Source organism: Etheostoma cragini, chromosome 18, assembly GCF_013103735.1.
Source record: "Etheostoma cragini isolate CJK2018 chromosome 18, CSU_Ecrag_1.0, whole genome shotgun sequence".
NCBI classification, from domain to species: domain Eukaryota; kingdom Metazoa; phylum Chordata; class Actinopteri; order Perciformes; family Percidae; genus Etheostoma; species Etheostoma cragini.
In genome coordinates this window covers 1,088,983-1,106,993 of record NC_048424.1, presented here as the reverse complement: position 1 = coordinate 1,106,993, position 18,011 = coordinate 1,088,983, and the positions used below count along the sequence as shown (strand labels likewise).

Sequence of the window (18,011 nt, the reverse complement as noted above, 5' to 3'; positions counted from 1 at the left end):
ACACACACACACACACACACACACACACACACACACTTAAACTTTTCTAAAAATAGTGTGCAGTCTTATTGTCTACAGCTCAGCTTCTGTTCAGAAATTTTACCTTTTTTAGTCCTAATTTCACCTGGAAACTGATCTATGTATATATCCATATAAGATAATACTGGATATTATTTTCTTTTAACAGTTCATATACTCATGATATGCCAGGTATCCTAACTGATCTTTTCCTTCTAACACTTATTCTTTTTAACTTGATATGCAGACATGTTTCTGCTTTAAATATGCTTATGGGTGTTTTATTCAAAACAGCAGGCTGGGATGTGTTGAGTTAAATTAATAAGCAATTAAGTAGTTTTTAAATTAGGAAGATTCTTAGAAATGTACAATTTAAGGGGAGAACAGTGGCAATTCTGCTCAATAGGAGAATTCTAACAATTAAAAATTAAAAATAGATGTGAGACAGCAGCTGAGAAGATAATCTGACAACAATCATTAAACATGATGAAAAGCTCAAAAACTGAGCAAGCTCCAGAACAACTACAGTGGACCTTGAGTTTGTTTTCTCGACCTATACAGAAGTTATCTTTCTTCCTCAGCTGGAAATATTTTGGAGCAGTTTAAACACATTTCTGCCAATCAAAGTAAAGTCCTGTCAGTGCAGCATGGAGATGACTGTTGAGAAAGCAAATCCGTGTCCCGAAACGCTTTTTTGTGGATGTCTCAGCTGTCGGACCGATGGCTGGGCGATATGGAGAAAATATCAAGAGAGTCTTGACCAAATACTTCGATGTCAATATTGCGATTACATTGTATGGTTGACTATTGGTGTTTTAACAAAATGTTATTTACACAATAAGATTTTTGGATATATATTCTCCAGAAATTAGTTAATGACTTAGTGGGTAAAGGTTAATAATAGAACAGCTACAACAGTCCGGTAAGTTCAGGAAATTACATTACTTTGCTGTAACACAGCCTGTTAAACCAGATAAAGACAACACTTTAGACAACAGATTATGAAATATCCAAAATCTAAGACGATATCTAGTCTCATATTGCAATATCAGCCCTAGTCAGACCTACTTCTTCACACTTTAGTCTCTACAGCTTTTGTGAGTCAGCATTACTAAACCTGCACAAAAACCTTTACCTGGGATGCCACACTCTCTCACACACACACACACACACACACACACAGAGAGAGAGGGGTCTAGAGAGTGTGTGCATGTCTGTGTGTTAATGTCCTACCATCTCAGAGCTGTCAGCAGCGGAGAAGTGGCTGTCACAGTCTGCTCCTTCAAAGTGGACAGTCCAGGTCCCAGGCGAACGGGGATGGGGTACTAGCCTACAGAAACCTAGAAGAACACACACACAAACACACACATCTTAGAGTCACACATCTAAAATTACGTGTGTAAACACACACTTTACAAAATGGAATAACAACTCAAGTTGGCTTTTGATTTTGTAAACATAAGTGGCAAATTTGAAGAAAAAAGCAGATGGAGGCCAAGTTACACAACTGCTGTAATCAAACGTTGATACGGTTAAAACCATTTTGTCAAAGCTCCCCTTCCGACATGTTTTAAGACATATGAAAGATTTTACTATGAATAATGTGTCTGATGTTTTTAAAAAATACCTAAAAGCTGAAAACTACCTAAAAGCTGCTCCTTTTCCCTTGACATATCCAACTCAGTGAAGGTCAAACACCCAGGTTACATAACAATTAGCAAAACATATTTTTGAGCAGGGGGGGGGGGGGGGGGGGGGGGGGGGGGGGGGAGACTTCAAACGTATCAAACACTTGCACACTTCTCCATGCACAGGTCCATTATCAAGTTGCCCCCCCCCCACCCCCCCCAAAAGGAAATACAGTGAATCAACTTCAAGATCCTGTACATTCTTCCACAAAAAAACAGTTGTCAAAACTCGTTGATTGAGAAAAGGTTATCCATAAAATACTGGTCCTTGTGACTTTACCTCTCTGCAGCAGCGGCTCCAGGAAGTCCTGCAGGCCGTTGGGGAGGCTGCGCACCACATCGCAGGAGTAGCCGTCCTCGGGAAGGAGGAAGGGCAGCTGCAGGTCCGGATCCTCCTCCAGCTGGACCTCTCTCCCATCACTCCTCGCCAGCTCATCGGCCGTGTTCTCAGCCACAGCAACCACGTGGTCTATCAGCTCCTGTACACAAACACAAACACAAGCAGCACACGTATCACGCCAGCTCAGCAAACTGGGCTCATTTTATGTTACATAAGTGGGAATGTTCTCTATTTGGAGAGTGTTTCCATGCTTTTCTTTTCTTACAGGTGGGATGTAAGGCTCGTCTGGAGCACAGTGGTAGTTGATCATAAGTGCGTGGAGCTGCAGCGAGTTTAGCTTAAAGCAGGTGTTGTGGATGTTCTGCACATCCTGCATGGAGTATTTGTCCATGGTGAGCAGGGTGGTGGCCTGGAGGACACAGAAGAGAACATTTCAATGATCTACATATCTTTTATATTTTATTCTTATCCTTTCTTCAAACATGCATGTCACTATAGATGTAAGTATTTATGCATCAAAACCTTTGAATCCTTGAATACACATTTACAAATTTGAAAAATGGCTTCAAATATTCTTTTACATGCAAGTTTTAGTTTGATTAAACATTCTTATCGTAAGCAAGTATTACATGATCAAATTATTATGAGAGATTTCTGCGTGAGATACTTTGTTCTTCTCACTGCTTTGAAGAGCCAAGGCTGCATCATGTTGTTTCCACGCATCACTTGAAATGTAACAATACAATAATCACAATCTGATGACAGCTGTTGGAATGTTTGCTCATATTGTCGGGATGTTTGCTCATGTCGCCAGGGAGACACCGATGTCAAATCTGCTCACGCAGGCCTAAAGAATCAGATGAGCTGAGATGTTGAGTATTAAACTTGTTTACGTTGATAACGTTTTTACCTTACTTAGTTTTTAACTGTTGATTATGTGGTCACAAGAGAGAAATATAGTGCATCCCATTTACAACATGTTTTAGGGGCTTTTAAAGGTGAGTGTGACAAGCCCCACTATATCAGTGTATTATTGATGAAATGTAGAGGACCGGCATAGTGGTACCCTGGAAATCCAGACTTCTCATGAGAGCACAATTTGAATTTGCTCAGCGAGTTACTCTGGCATCTAGTAATGCTGCTCATTAACTATGCCCTTGTAGCCAAGCTGCACCAATCACATCGTGGTATCTGCGGTTGAGCTGAACAGACAACAGTCTAATCTACCAGTTAGCTCCGCTGGTAGGTGAGCGTATGGGGCTTCGTCACCTCTGTGTGTTGTTGTGATTGGTCGTAGTGTTATCCAATTGCGGGCAGTGAGATTTTCAAATGCACGCTTGGTGCCGCCCCTTGAGATGGCCGACTTTCATTACTCAATGCCAGACCCTTAACGCTTTCAAATTTGGGTCTAGATTTCCAGGCTATGGTAGTGGTGGTCTGTGTGGACAAATTGACTTAACTTACTTACTTACTTACTTACTTACTTAACTTTAGTCAACTCTTGCTCCTTACAATTACATTAGCTAAAGATATCTTGCTTTTTAAAAAAAACAAAATTCAAGTGGCAAGACAAGCATAAACTGAACCACAACTCTGACTTACACATTGTACTAAAGAAACAAGAGATCTGGTGTCTTATACAGCAAAAAAAAAAAAAAGAAGGCAAGATCATTCCCACTGGCCATTGTGGAAGTAATTCACTAAAAAGCACAAATAAACACTTAAAAAAAAATAAAAACACGGATGATAATAAAATCCACAACCTCATGTCCCAGAGGACTCTTCCCTTGTCCCCCGGGCCCCTCTGTCCTCCTACCTGTACAATTCGGCTGAGGTGGCAGTCGGCGGCGAGCTCCAGACCCTGTTTCTCCGCCCAGGCCTCGATGTGGCTGAGCTGCTGCCGGAGGATGGCCCCCCAGTAGTGACAGCACAGGCCCGACTCTGTGTCCGTCACCAGCTTGTTAAAGAGCCACATGTTGATGAAGTGGAAGAGCTGAGAGAAGAGCTGGATGGTCAGGGCGGCGTTGACCCGACACCTCCGCAGCAACGACATCGCCCCCGTCAGGGTGTGTAGGACGTCCTCTGGAAGGAGAAGAGACAAGCAAGCGACATTAGATATGTATGTACTCAATTATGGCCAATCATTAATTTCACATTCGGAAATTACGGACAGCTGAACGACACTGTGATGTCAAGACTTAAACAGCACAGTTAGACGTTATGGACTTGAGGTTGCGTCACAATAAAAACGTGAAAAAAAGTCTCTCTGTCTCTCTCTTGAGTGTCTTGACGCCTTGGTTATTTCTATTTCACAAGGCAGAAATGCAAACTTTAATAATATATGATATAATGTAAATATGCATTTGATTGTTTTACCTCTTTAGACCATTAAAAGTATTTTTTAAAATGAAAAAGTTACTCTGGTTGAACTGATCGGAGCTAACAGACACCTACAACCTGAACAAGAAGGCGCGAGTGTGCTTCATTTAAAAAGGTTTACAAAAATAGGGTTGGGACCCCTGCATGCGTCTGTGTGTGTTTATATATTACCGATCTTGGGTCTCTGTGGATTATGTTCCTCGGGGTCGTCCAGGAAGGCAGGCATGTAGTTGTTGAGATCAGCCTGAAGACAGTGGACCAGGTACCTGCACCAACACATTACAGCTCGTTAAAGACAACAGACTTCACCATCAATCAATCAAAATGTATTTATATAGCACTTTACAGCAACCAGCAGGTATCTAAAGTACTTAACATCAGAAACCAAGAGTCAAAACACATCATACAATAGAAAGAGTGAACATAGAAAACAGTAAAATCAGAAAAGGTTACAAATAAACCAAAGAATGAAACTGTCCCACCACTGCTACGTATTGAAAGCCAGAATAACAGATCCGTTTTGGCAAATATCAGGAAGTAACTTGTTCCAGAGTCTCGGGGCAGAAACTGCAAACAACCGAGAAGCTCTAATCCAGTCGTTTGTCTTTCGGGAAACTTAAATATTAAATTGGTAAAAGTCGTACAAAAAAAAGTTGTACTGCAAAAGGAAAAATAGCTGCACGCTGCTGCCTTGCTCTAAGTTCTCCTTTTACTGTACATGGACATGACATCTCTTTTCATGTCAGTTCTTGTTGAGATAAAGTTTGTGGGTTTTTGTATTGTACAGCATTCTAATATTATATTTCTTCCTGTGTGTGTGTGTGGACGCAACTGAAGTGGAACTTTAATGCAACATAGATGTCATGTTCACAAGGCTATTGTGTGACTACTGCACACATTATTCTATTTTTTAAAGCATCAATTAACTAGACAAACATGTGATGAATTACTGTAAATATACAGGTGAGTTCATGCCCTCATCTTTACCCGAGGGAGACAATTTATTGTCGATGCACTCTATGCAGAACAAAAGAGGATGTATGTATGTTTGTAGCCCTATATATGAATGTATTCCAGTGAAGGGACTTATTTATAAAGTTTCGCATATTCGCTGAACTCCACAGAGAACTGGCCAAAGTCCCTGACCTTCGCTGTCTGGAATACATCTCTAAACGTCCATGACACTGTGGACTCCCACACACACACACACACACACACACACACACACACACACACACACACACACACACACACACAACCACACCCACACACAGACTCACTTGAAAGCCATCTGGACCAGATGGGCGAGGATGTCCTGGGCGTCCAGCGTGATGCGACTCAGGTCTCGGTCCTGCTTGATGAAGTTGAGCAGCTCGGAGGCGTTGGCCATCCAGAAAGCCAGCGCTCCTGCGATGTTCTTCTGCTTCTGTAACGTACCAACCACACACACACACAAAAAAATATACATGGAAAGTTGTTAGAGCAGCAGGAGGAACGACAGACTGGAGAGTTAAAAAAGAAGTTAGGAGGGGGTTTTCTGTTTAAGTGGCAGCCAGAAGGAGCAGTTGTTACTTCAGGGATAGACTCATGCCCCGCCCACTCTCTCTCTAAGCCAACCCGGTGCCGAGAGGAAGAGTGGCCATTGCTGTCCTTCATGTCTTTAACATTTGAATGTGAGCTCTAAACAATTTTCCTTTATTTGACATCAGGGACCACTCCTTCTCCCACCCAGACACCAACTCCTGTACCAGGTCGCCAGACACTAGCTTCCTCCACGCACTAGTTGGTTGTGCTGATTTTGTTTGAACAAAACTAAAAAAAGTGTTTAGACTGCAGACATGCACTACATGTATTCACACTGCGAGCAACCGTATCAACAACTGACTACAAGTATATTTGTTTCCAATAGATCCGAATGACATGCAGGCCCATTTCTGTGGTGAACTGCAGTCAGATTTAAGCCATTTAAACATTGATTTTATAACCTATATTTAGTGTTACAATCCATATTGAGCTCTAACATGATTTTATGCTTTAATTATTATTACATTTCACTTTCCTCACAAGAGTTAGATAAAAAGATCAATACCGTTCTCACGTCTGTCTGTTTCATGTATGTCTATAGCCAACAGCCGGTTAGCTTAGCTTAACAAAGACACTAGAAACAGGGGGACACGTTGCCTGGCTCTTTTCAACATCTAACAACATTTTTTTACATTTGCATACTGTAATTTTCACTTGTATATGTGTATATATATGAGAATTGCATAATGCACAGGCCCTAATTAACACATTGCATGTCATTTGTTGTTACATGAAAGCAGTATTGGTAATCTCATCTAACTTGCAAATGTTTGAGTAGGTATTCCTTTATTATTCTCAAAATACAACACTTTAAATGGCAAATAGAAGCAACTGAAGACACACGTTATAACTCTGTAGCTGCACATAGCTACATAAATGTAATTAGAGTCTCTTGCTGAGTAAAGTGATCCATCAAACCAAGTAGCTTACACGCTAAACCAAGATAATAGTAATTAATGAGATAGTTATCTCAAATGACCAACACTGAGTGGATAATATCAGATTTTAACTAATGTTCCATAAGTGAGTCTACAGTCTAAAGGGAACTTTTTTTGGTCCTAAGGGAGGACAGAGCTCAGTGTGTGAGGAGCTGATTGGTTGATACCCCCGCCACTCAGAGAGGGAGGAATGTGCGAAGCTCTCTTCCCTGCACTCATCTATCCCCGCCTTGAAAAACGTAACACAAATAAAACAAAAGAAGAAAAAAAAACAAAAAAACACCTTCATTCAGAACAGCCAGAGAGTGAGAGATGGAGCAAGTGCGTCCAAAACGAAACGTGACAACGGAACATTTCGGAAACACTTTAGAAACACAGACGGATGGTTGAACACGTTAAATGAACTTCCAAACAGACGAATGAAGCAGAGGAGGTGGAGGAGGTCGGAGGGACGCGACTCGGCTCTCATCCACACTGTTGAGTAGAAGCAAGACGTCATGTCACACAAAATGGATGCCAGCATTAAAGATGGAGCAATGGTGGAAAAGAACGGTAGCTTTGGTTTCGCTCTGTTTTTGTTGGGTTTGTTTTTTTATTTCTTTTAGTAGCGGGCAGGTCCAAGAAGCTGAATGGAATTAGTCAGGCTGATGTTGCTGCTTAGTTTTCCAGCTGTGGGAGGACGCATTATTATGGCTTTATTTTACATTTCTGTTAGAACAGAGAAAAAAAAAGCAGCAGCAACAATCAGGGGCTGGTCAAAAAAAAGCAGACAGAGCAGTAGGTAGAGAAAGAGAGAGAGAGAGAGAGAGAGAGAGAGATTAAAAAAAGAAGCCAAGAGGTTGGGCAACACGAAATTACATTTTAAGTCACCGACATAGTGTCATGTTGCCTTTAAAGGAACATCTGACATTGGGACCGCCTGCATCTATAAAACGACTGTTTTTTTTGGGGGGGGGGGGGGGGGGGGGGTCCTAGCCCCTCAAGTAAGAGTGTGCGCCCCATGTAGGCCGAGTCCTCTACAGCGGCCCAGGTTTAATCCAAACAGTGGCCCTTTACTGCGTGTCACCCCCATCTCTCTTTCCCTTTCCTGTCTATCCACAATCAAATAAAAAGGGAAAGGCCCCCAAAAAGGAATCTTTAAATAAATAAAAAACGTTTCCCATGTGACCAGAAAGCTTAGTGTGGGTCAAAGTGTTTGGCTGAAAAGAATAAAAAAGGTATGCTGCCTTCAAACACTGCTGCAAATATCCGAAATGTATACAAAAGTGCAAAATGCAACAAATGGTTGAATTGTTCCAAAGGTTTTGGATTCTCTTTGATTCGTAAGTCAAAGAAATCAGTCAGGAACTTGTGGTTTAATTAGTGTATTTTTTTCTATATTTATAATCTAGTGAAAATATTTACTGTACCTGGAAATCTGCAAAATCTCCATCAATGTGTTATTGTCATTTAGAGGAAGTCACTTGCATTTCCATCTAGCATTTTACAAGGAATTGTACATGTAGGGCTGCCACTACCACTGATTTCTAATCAATCACTCTACCTCTTGTTTGTTTCTGGTTCATCAATTAAGTGTTTAAAATTAAAAAAATGTGCATTGTGATTTCCCACAGCCGAAGGAGACGTCTGTAAACTGCTTGTCTGACAAAAACTCAGTTTTTAAATTCAAAACAGAGAGAAGCACAAAAGAAAATGTCCCATTCTTGTCTTATGGATGACTAATGTAACCCAACTAAGGATTTCAGGTCTAGCTGTATGCACGATTTTGTATGAAGACTTACTTGTTTTTGATCTATTAACTATTATTTTATACCTCTATTCAGAAAGTGTTCTCATATCTCTTCTACTTTTTTAATTTCTTGTTTTAACCACTATGTAACAAAAATACAATTCCTTTAAGTAGGCATGCAGTTTAAGTTTCTTTAAAGGCAGACAACTGTGTCCCAGCTACTAGCTGGGTTTAAGTAACAAAGACTTTTGAGATGCACCGCCGAACTTGTTGAAGATCTTGTAACCATGTCGCCCAGACCGAGAGAGAGAGAGAGAGAGAGAGAATTAAAGAGTGAGTGAGGGAGGTAGACGCGTCTGTAGCAGCCGTATCATGGTGTGCTATCCTACCTGATCCCCTTCAGGAATCTCCTGGATGGAAGAACAAGGAGGAGGAGGAAGAGGAGGACACATTTACAGGACAGAGAGAAAACACGTCAACAGCTACAGTATGGACACAGCCATTTAACACACACACACACGCACACACACACACACATACTTTGAGACACACACACACACAAACATGGTCATGGTTTACAATGAGAAGACATCTTGGATCGGTTAAAGAACACAACTAAAGGAGGTGATCTGAGAACCACATCACTTAAAATATATCATTAAAACAGGCAAGAAGCCCTGTTATACTTTTAAAAATTAACTGATTACTGAAAATCTAACTGTATTTAGGACCACGTTAGGAGGTCATATCTAGAGTTAAGTCTTGAGATTAACCCTTGCGTTGTCTTCCGTCAAAATCAACACTTTTGTTGACGCTTTTTATTCATGCGTTTAACTTTTTGTTATGTTTTTGTCCCATTTTCAAAAATGTTTAGGCTTTTTAAAATGTTTGTAACTTTTTTTGACATTTAACACTACGTAACACTAACTTATTAACTTTAGTTTTACAGATATTTTTGGAATTTATGGTCAGTAAACCTCATTTATAGGAAATTATACCTAATGTCTGAGTTAGAAAAGCAGGAATTAGGAATTATTGAGACTAAAATTAAAGGAATGGATGTTGATGATAACCACAGACTGGAATATGTCAACTTTTACTCAATACTATTTCAAAACCACTTTAATTTGTTTTCTCCAAATACTATAAAATTTAATAAGACGCCCCAAAATTAATGAAAGTAGAGATTTGTACTTGTCAAAGAGCGTTGTGTGGAATCAATCATGTTATTTTGGGGAATTAAAAAGACAGCTGAATAATTACCACAATATGTGACCAATAACAAAAATAAACCCAGTCTTTGCACTCTATTGCACATTGAGAACTCTGTTAGATTGATTTAAAAGACAAAACAGGAATGTTATAAGGGACATTTTGCCTAAAACGTCCCGTTTATGAGTAACTGGTGTTGAGAGTAACACCCTCTCTGTGGAAACCAGCTAGGGAGTTAATGTGAAATGTGGTTTCAGTATAAAGAGGAACTGGGACCAACATTATCAGATAATGTTGACTAGGTTTTCAGTGATGTCACAAAGTTACAACGCATAACATACTGATGTATAAAAAAAAAGATCCATTCATTTAGGGAGACATTGATATAAAGTTATGCAGTTAAATCTATAAATGTATGTAGCTATTTCAAGTATGTGTGTGAGTGATGCGGATGTGTTTCTTATTTGAGAAGTTTTGTATTTTGCACTTTTTAGTTTTTTTTTTTAAAGGAAATAAGAAAAATGCACAGAAATCTCAGTAGAAATAAATTCATATCAAATCCATTTTCTGAGTCATTTTCTGTATTAAGTTGAGACATGTGGCTCGGGTACTAGTTTTGTATGTAGCCCATGTAATATGCTTACAGTAGTGTAATTTTTTTAATCATTTTACAGATGATTTACTTGGACGGAAATAGAAATTCTCTATTCTAACCTCTTTAGCTCTGTGTCAGTAAAGCCTAGAGTCACACCAGAGGGCGAAAGTATGTGGAAACGGCATCACTTTTTGTGGTAAAAATTTAGCCGAGAAAAGCATGGATTTTCAAGTGTGTGTAAAGACGTCAAGACATTTAAGGATTCAAAGTACTGGACAAGAACGAGTCTATCTCCTGCATCTCACAGAGTAAAGCTGGGCCCAATCATGCCACTTATCAAGATCCAGTTCTCCAAGTTCTCAACATCCCCAAAATTCCCCAAAAATACCATGTGTTCAAAGTACTTTTATTGGTCTCCCTAAGGAGAAATTTGCATTGGACACTGAGCAACTTAGCTGCAAGAGTTAGAGACACAACGAGCCCATTATAAGCCTAACTGAAGCAGGGAGGTTGAACATTCCCATGTCCCAAAGAAGCTAAAAATATTTACCCAAAACTCTATAAAATCCAACTACACACAGACTGAACTAGATCAAGTCTTACAGTCCACGTGTTTTCCATCATAACTTCACTGCATACCAAAGACAATGAATAACTAAGCAAGCAAGCTAAGCAAATAAAAGTAAACAACACTAATAATAGAAATGTCACTTCAGAAGAACGTGTGTGATTTTTTTCCATTATCCTCTGATCTAACAAGGTCCTGTGCTTCATTGTTTTTGCTTACACTGATATCAGGTGGGCCTTGTCAGGGATAATTAGTGGAATTTCTTGCCTTATTAATGGATTTGGGACCATCAGTTGTGTTGTGCAGAAGTCAGATTGATACACAGTCGACAGCCTATTGGACAACTGGTAGAATTCATATTATGGCAAGAACCAATCAGCTAGATAAAGAGAAATGAGTGGCCATCATTACTTTAAGGTGTGTTCAAACTTTTGGCCTGTACTGTATTTGTTGCCTAAATACTCAGCGCCGGTATCTAGATGTTCTTTTAATGCTTATGACTTTTAACTGTTAGTACTTGTGTTTTATCTGTTTTAATGATTTTGTGTAAAGCACTTTGAATTGCCCTGTTGCTGAAATGTGCTATACAAATAAAGCTGCCTTGCCTTGCCTTGCCTAATGATTTCCAGCTCTAATGATCAGTAATAGCACCATGCTAGCTGACGTTAAGCACACACTGTGCTGCGTCATAGCGGGCTTCACACCACGGACGTTAAACAACGACAGGTAGACAAACAAGACAAAAAACACAGACTGGTACAACAGAGGTAACTGTGGAGAGAAAGCTAAAAGAAACATACACATATACGAACACCTACACACACACAAACACACACCTTACAACTACAAGTGTAGTAGTTTATAAGAAAACAGCAAATGGGCAAAATTAAGCATCAAACGATTCAAAATTTTCAACAAAAGCCAGTATGTGAGTATGAAATATCTGAAAAAATGGCATTATGAAGGAGCTGAACACACTGGGATAACGCACAAATTAATCATGAGATTACGTTCAGACATCACAGCATCCCAAGATAAAAAGAAGAGTAAGGTAGTGTTACTGACCTGGATGACTCCCTCCATCATGCTCACCATCTTGTTGACGATGGCGATGACCTTGTGCGTCCTCTCAGACGGAGACATGTCCGGCCGGTAGGAAGGGGACAGGACGTAGCGGCAGGCCATGTACAGGACGTAGGTGGGTGAGAGTTTGAAGTGGACCGTGGAGCTGTTGGTGTAGTTGATGATGGCCGACAGGAAGGTGTCTTCAGCTGGACGGACACAGGAAATCAGACAATTAGATCGCTCACATTTACACTGAGATACACGGAAGAGCACCAATGTGTTTGAGAAAGAGCAGGCCAACCAATACCACAGTGGCAATGTAATCTTTTCAGTTTAAGCTGCTGATAGGTCATCTTTCATGCCACCCGGGGGGGAGAAGGGGTTCATTGTTACAGCATAGTATCGCAATATTTTCCGTAACAATACTGTATCGACACAGAGGCGCCAAGTATCGATATCTTATTAGATTTGTGTTGGTCAGTTTGTCCAATTTTGCAGCAATAAAACTGGATTGCTATGAACAAACAGAGAAATGTTTCTTTTTGGATGAAACAGATGTTGACAAAGTTTCCTTTGTCATGTGAAATTGGGAAAAATTACAAGTTGGAAAAAAGGTTATAAATTGCAAGTTATCATATAATATTGCAATATGTTAAAATATCTTATGGTGTTGATAACGTATCGGGAGGTGTCTGGTGATTTCAGTGGATATCTGACTTATTCTTGTGCAAATGGAAACGGTTATGAGACAATACTTGGGTTATTAAAAGGAACAAGCTGCAACTGCAACAATCAGTCTGTAAAAGTCACTTTGGTGGTGTGTTGGTCACAGAACTTGGCTCCACATGTGTCATGTCGGACAGACCAATAAAACCACTTTGACTTTCTTTCACTTTAGCCTGGTTGGTAAAGTATTTGATGTCAAACTGGTTGCAGCTGCACGACAACCCTCCTTATGAAAACCTGAAGATGGGCGTTACTCTGTAAAGGATCCAGATTTCAACAGTGCATGTGCGTCATTGTCCCAGGAGCATTTGGTTTCTCCCAGTGCATTGTGGGTATGGGACTCTCCGCCACTCTATGACCAACCAAAACCCTCCTAAAACAGATGATCTCACACTATGCCAAATATATACTCAGTGCGCACACAAACACACTAAGGCCCAGAGAAAACGAAAAGTCAATAAACAGAAGTGTTGGAAAGACAAAGCAAACAGATCGAAAGAGCTTTCAGCTGCAGAGAGAGTGTGGGAAACATCAGTTTAAATATAAATCAGACTTTTATTCAACATTTTAATGCTACCTGGAACTAATTTAATTTAATTTTTCAAGCCAAAACCAACACTTTCCCCATTAAAATCATCTAAAAATACAAACACTACAAGGGAAAGACATTAGAAAATAGTTAAGATTAGACGTTACACCGTTGTGTTACACTATAATATTAACCATTTTCTGCATTAAACTAATGGTGGGAACACACTTAATGTGATCACATCATGCTACTGGCTGCTACAAAGTTCGACTGTTAACGAAGGTACAGTATGTACACTACAAACTAAGAGAGATCTGATTGGCTGAAATAGTGGAGAGTGAGGATGGTTATAATGGGCCGCTGTGTATTTGGATATTTGGATTCCCAGTCAATCAACTACCTGTTGTTCGTTTACTGTGTCCTATAATTGGTGTTTAATTTGTTCCCTTGTTGAATACTGACATGTTTAGATAAAATGGGTAAAAGATAATAACAGGCATATGTTTTTACATATGTATAATAGCAGCAACATTACACCCAATGAGAAGATATTCCTGTCTTCTATCACTTTTTTTTAAGTCTTGTTTTCCTAAAATTCACACGTAATGATTTCAAGGACCTGGGGGAACCATGTATTAAAGGAGAATTCGGGAGTCCGGAAGTGTCCCAGTAAGATAGTCAATGAGGGCACATGCACAATACCAGAGCCCTGGAATTGGCCCAACTGGAATACAGCCATCATTTATGTTACTCATTCTAACTGGGCTTTTTCTGTTTTGAAAAGTCGAAATCTCTGCCATAAAAAAAGTCTATAGGACCAAAAATGTGAAAGAAAATTAAAATGTTATTGAACTGCATTGCCCAACTAAGACTAAGACATTTTTACTCCAGCTTTAGCAGTTTAACCCTAAAAAAGCTCTTCTGAAAACAACATATTGAGCAGACAAATATTTGTAGACATACTTTAAATAAAGAAAAGGAGAACTTTATTCTGAGTGCTCAATTCATCATCTTTAAAAGTTAAAGAAATATTGACTGTTACTATGGAGGTGCAATTAAAGGAAACCAAGGTTAATGGCTTTAAAGTGATGCCGCTGATTTCCTGCCATTTACAAATGGGGCACACAAGACGTAACATGTAATCTGGAGGCTGAGGCAGTTGAAAAATTAGTTGCTCATTTTTGTTTTTATGGAAATCATATTTATTCTCATTAATACTCAGCAGAGTGACTGTATACATTTACTGTGAGGTGTTTATTGCATACCACTGCTGCTAGAGCAGGTAGGTCAGCAGAATCAGTGCAACGCATCGTAGAGAGGATTCAATAGTTTCCAGGACTTGACTGCTACACTAACACAGTGAGGGGAATAAAGAGAGGGAGAAAAATACACACTGGTACTTACAGTTGTCTCTGAACTCAATGCCAGCTGGCAAGGTCAACTCTGTTCTGTCTGCTGAAACGTCCTGAGACCTGATAAGATAAATTAACACCATGAATAGGGAGAGATAACATCACATCCAGAGAATACAGAGGAGAAGAGGACTGGAGAGGGGGGATGGATGGATGGATGGATGGAGGATGAAAAAGACAAGAAGAAGACGAGGAAGTGTGTGTCTGACCTGCTGTCCTGCTGCTCTCCTCTGATCATGGGTTTGACCATGCCTCGCTCCATCTCCAGCTTCCCTGAGCTCTGCACACACAGAACACACAGTGTCAAGCTGATAGCATTTCATTTCACTTCACTATGATTTGATTTACTAGATCAGTGGTTCCCAAACTTTTTCAGCTTAAGACCCAAAAGAGAAGTATGGTGTCTCCCCGGGACCCAAATTTACAAAAATACACCATGAATCATTGTAACATCTACATTTTTAAACTGTGGACAAAAGATGAAATAAACTATGATTTTTTTGTATATGAAGTATATTTATTCCATTATAAAAGTAAACAAAAGAAAAGGTCTCTATTCTCCTTTCTGTGACTCCTCCCTTTCTCAACTCATTTTCTTATCCCCTCCTAGGATAAGAGAAGAGAGAGAGAAGCCCCCCCCCCCCCCCCCCCCCCCCCCCCCCCCCCCCCCCCCCCCACAGCATCTGAGCTGAACAGACCAGTGCAGAAGAAAACAACGCTCATTCACATGAGATTGATATGAATTTTCCTCTGCCAACTGGCGACCCAATAAAACGTGTCTGCGACCCATTTTGGGTCCCAACCCTAAGTTTGGGAAACATTGTACTAGAGTAATCCCAACTTGAGAGTGTACAGAAAAGAGATAATGACTCCTGTGTTCAGTCACAATCTCATAAGTACCAAGAAGAAGCCAACACACCAGCAGCTAGCAACAGATTCTGTTTTTACAGTTTTCTCATTTTCCTACTGATCAATACCTCCATTTGTTCTATTAAAAAACAAAAGTACGTATAGAATTGCCTCTAATATATTACAAACATACATAGAAGTGCTGCAAATTAGTATTTACTGTATCTGTGGTGCAAAATGTTTGTAATATAAAGTTAAGTTTTAGATTTATTAGATCTACAATAAGTCTGTTTTCAGCAATTCTTTTCAAAAGAGAAAAATGACAAACATTGTCTCCACAAAAGTGCTTCTTTTATCTGTTCTACATAATTATAAGGGACTGTTGATCGGATGAAACAAGCATTTGATAGACAGAACAATTAACCAATCAATCATTCAAATATAAATAAAGTATAGTTATTGTTATTTTCAACCCCGTGTCTACTGCTATTTTGGGAAACAGCAGTGTGTTAGCTTTCCATTCATTTTACTTGGGGGAATAAAAAAATATTTTTACAACTAGATTCACCGTTCCAACGTTTTCTCTCCTGATTCAGGTACCTCTTACCCCTTCTTATGATACTTGCTGATACAAATCACCGATCCAATACCAGTACTCTCTTGTCCGGTCCCTTTAATGAAGTTAGTATTGGCACAAATACAGATCTGGCCGATTGGACTGATGCATCTCAACTATAAACCTCATAAGGCAAGTAAAGAAATGTGTGTTTCTACCTACGAGCAGAATGTTCCAATGCTCAACAGTATATAATGTACTGTATACAGCAAAAGTCAAATGCTGTGTGCGTGAGTGTGTGTGTGCGTGCATGTTAGGGTGATTGTGTGATTGTGTGTGCGTGAGTGTGTGAGTGAGAGAGAGTTACCTTGCTGGTAGGCAGAGCAGATCCACTGTGGACGTCTCCGTGAAGGTCGAAGGTGGTTTCTGGTACACTGCTGCAGCACAGACACACACATGCAGCGGTTTAGTTAAGGAACTGAGGGCACAGCTGACATCAGCAAGAGCTCAGATTTAATCCACACACACACACACACAGACACACACCCCTAACACATCGGCGGGGAGAGCTGGATCAGAGATGCAGTTAATGAATGACTCACTAGTATATGCAGACAAATAAGTGAGCATTATTTATATGCACAAACTTCTTATGTAACAGCCAAATTAGATATAGAGAGGCAACGCCAGGAGTCAGGAGCACTGTTCACAACAAAGCCTGTGTGTGTGTGTGTGTGTGTGTGTGTGTGTGTGTGTGTGTGTGTGTGTGTGTGTGTGTGTGTGTGTGTGTGTGTGTGTGTGTGTGTGTGTGTGTGTGTGTGTGTGTGTGAGAGAATGAGTGGCCTTAATTGAGTGTGACAGCAGTCGAGTTTAAAAGACAGGCTTCTGCTTTTCACGCCTCACATGTCAGGAAGGGATCAATGTCAAATAAACATTGCCAACACAAACACACAAAAGCATGTGTGCTCTGTGTTGTCACATGCACAGTAACCAACAGCAACCAAAGTGGGTTAAACCATAAACAGCAAGACTACACTTATTGATGGAGAAATTAAACAGATTTTTTCCCCCAACCTAACTACATTTCCAGAATGGATTTTTCGCATTTAGCTTTTACCATTTTCTATCAATTAAACATGGATGGTAACAACTTTAACACCCCAAAGAATTCACACTATAGCAGATCATAGAAAAACAACTAGTGTTATGTCTAGTTCAGTCAGTCAGTAACTCGGCATCATTGTGCTGTCTGGTTATGTAACAGTCCGCTTCTGTCATTCGCAGCCAAGTCAAACCAAGAGGTGAACCAAAGCAAAGACCCTTCCACTTGCAAATACATAGAAATTATCATAAAATGAATGAACTACAGCCTAAAACTGGCAACCCCCCATCCCCCCCATCCCATGTTCATTAAGTGTCATTTAAAATACTTAGCTTCAAAAACATCCCGGATAAGGGGAAGCTAGCAACACAAAATCAAAACAGAGTGGCGGATTATGTGTCTTTCCAGACTTCTGCTATGTTTTCCCTTCTTTCATGCTCTTCTCTCACTGACTAATGTGAAATACTTGCTGAGAGGCAGGAGATTAGATGTCTAAACACTCATATGCTACAAGAATATCTGTTCAGCTGCCAGCACTTGGTGCCAAATAGCTCCGATTTTAAAAGGCGGTCGTCGTGCCAAGCTGCGTGGCTCTAATCGTTCTCAACATAATGGTGCGTCTCCGGCTCAAATGAACTAGGTTTCCTTGTAAGTTTGTAGAGCAGAGCATTGGAAAGCAGCCCAGACTACCACAGGGATCCAGATCAACAACATCAGGCTT

General features: G+C 40.1%; 1 protein-coding gene across 1 annotated transcript in view; it reads right to left on the bottom strand.

Moving 5' to 3' along the window:
* afdna (afadin, adherens junction formation factor a) overlaps positions 1-18,011 on the bottom strand; it is a 95,983-nt gene that overhangs the window by 40,630 nt on the left and 37,342 nt on the right. Inside the window, exons 12-22 of the mRNA XM_034900758.1 lie at positions 16,556-16,625; positions 14,993-15,063; positions 14,776-14,843; positions 12,117-12,322; positions 9,066-9,086; positions 5,706-5,851; positions 4,597-4,691; positions 3,863-4,128; positions 2,312-2,455; positions 1,987-2,185; positions 1,252-1,358 (exon numbers count right to left, since the gene is read on the bottom strand). Coding sequence (XP_034756649.1) covers positions 1,252-1,358; positions 1,987-2,185; positions 2,312-2,455; positions 3,863-4,128; positions 4,597-4,691; positions 5,706-5,851; positions 9,066-9,086; positions 12,117-12,322; positions 14,776-14,843; positions 14,993-15,063; positions 16,556-16,625 — 1,393 coding nt within the window. The remainder of the gene's footprint in view (positions 1-1,251; positions 1,359-1,986; positions 2,186-2,311; positions 2,456-3,862; positions 4,129-4,596; positions 4,692-5,705; positions 5,852-9,065; positions 9,087-12,116; positions 12,323-14,775; positions 14,844-14,992; positions 15,064-16,555; positions 16,626-18,011) is intronic.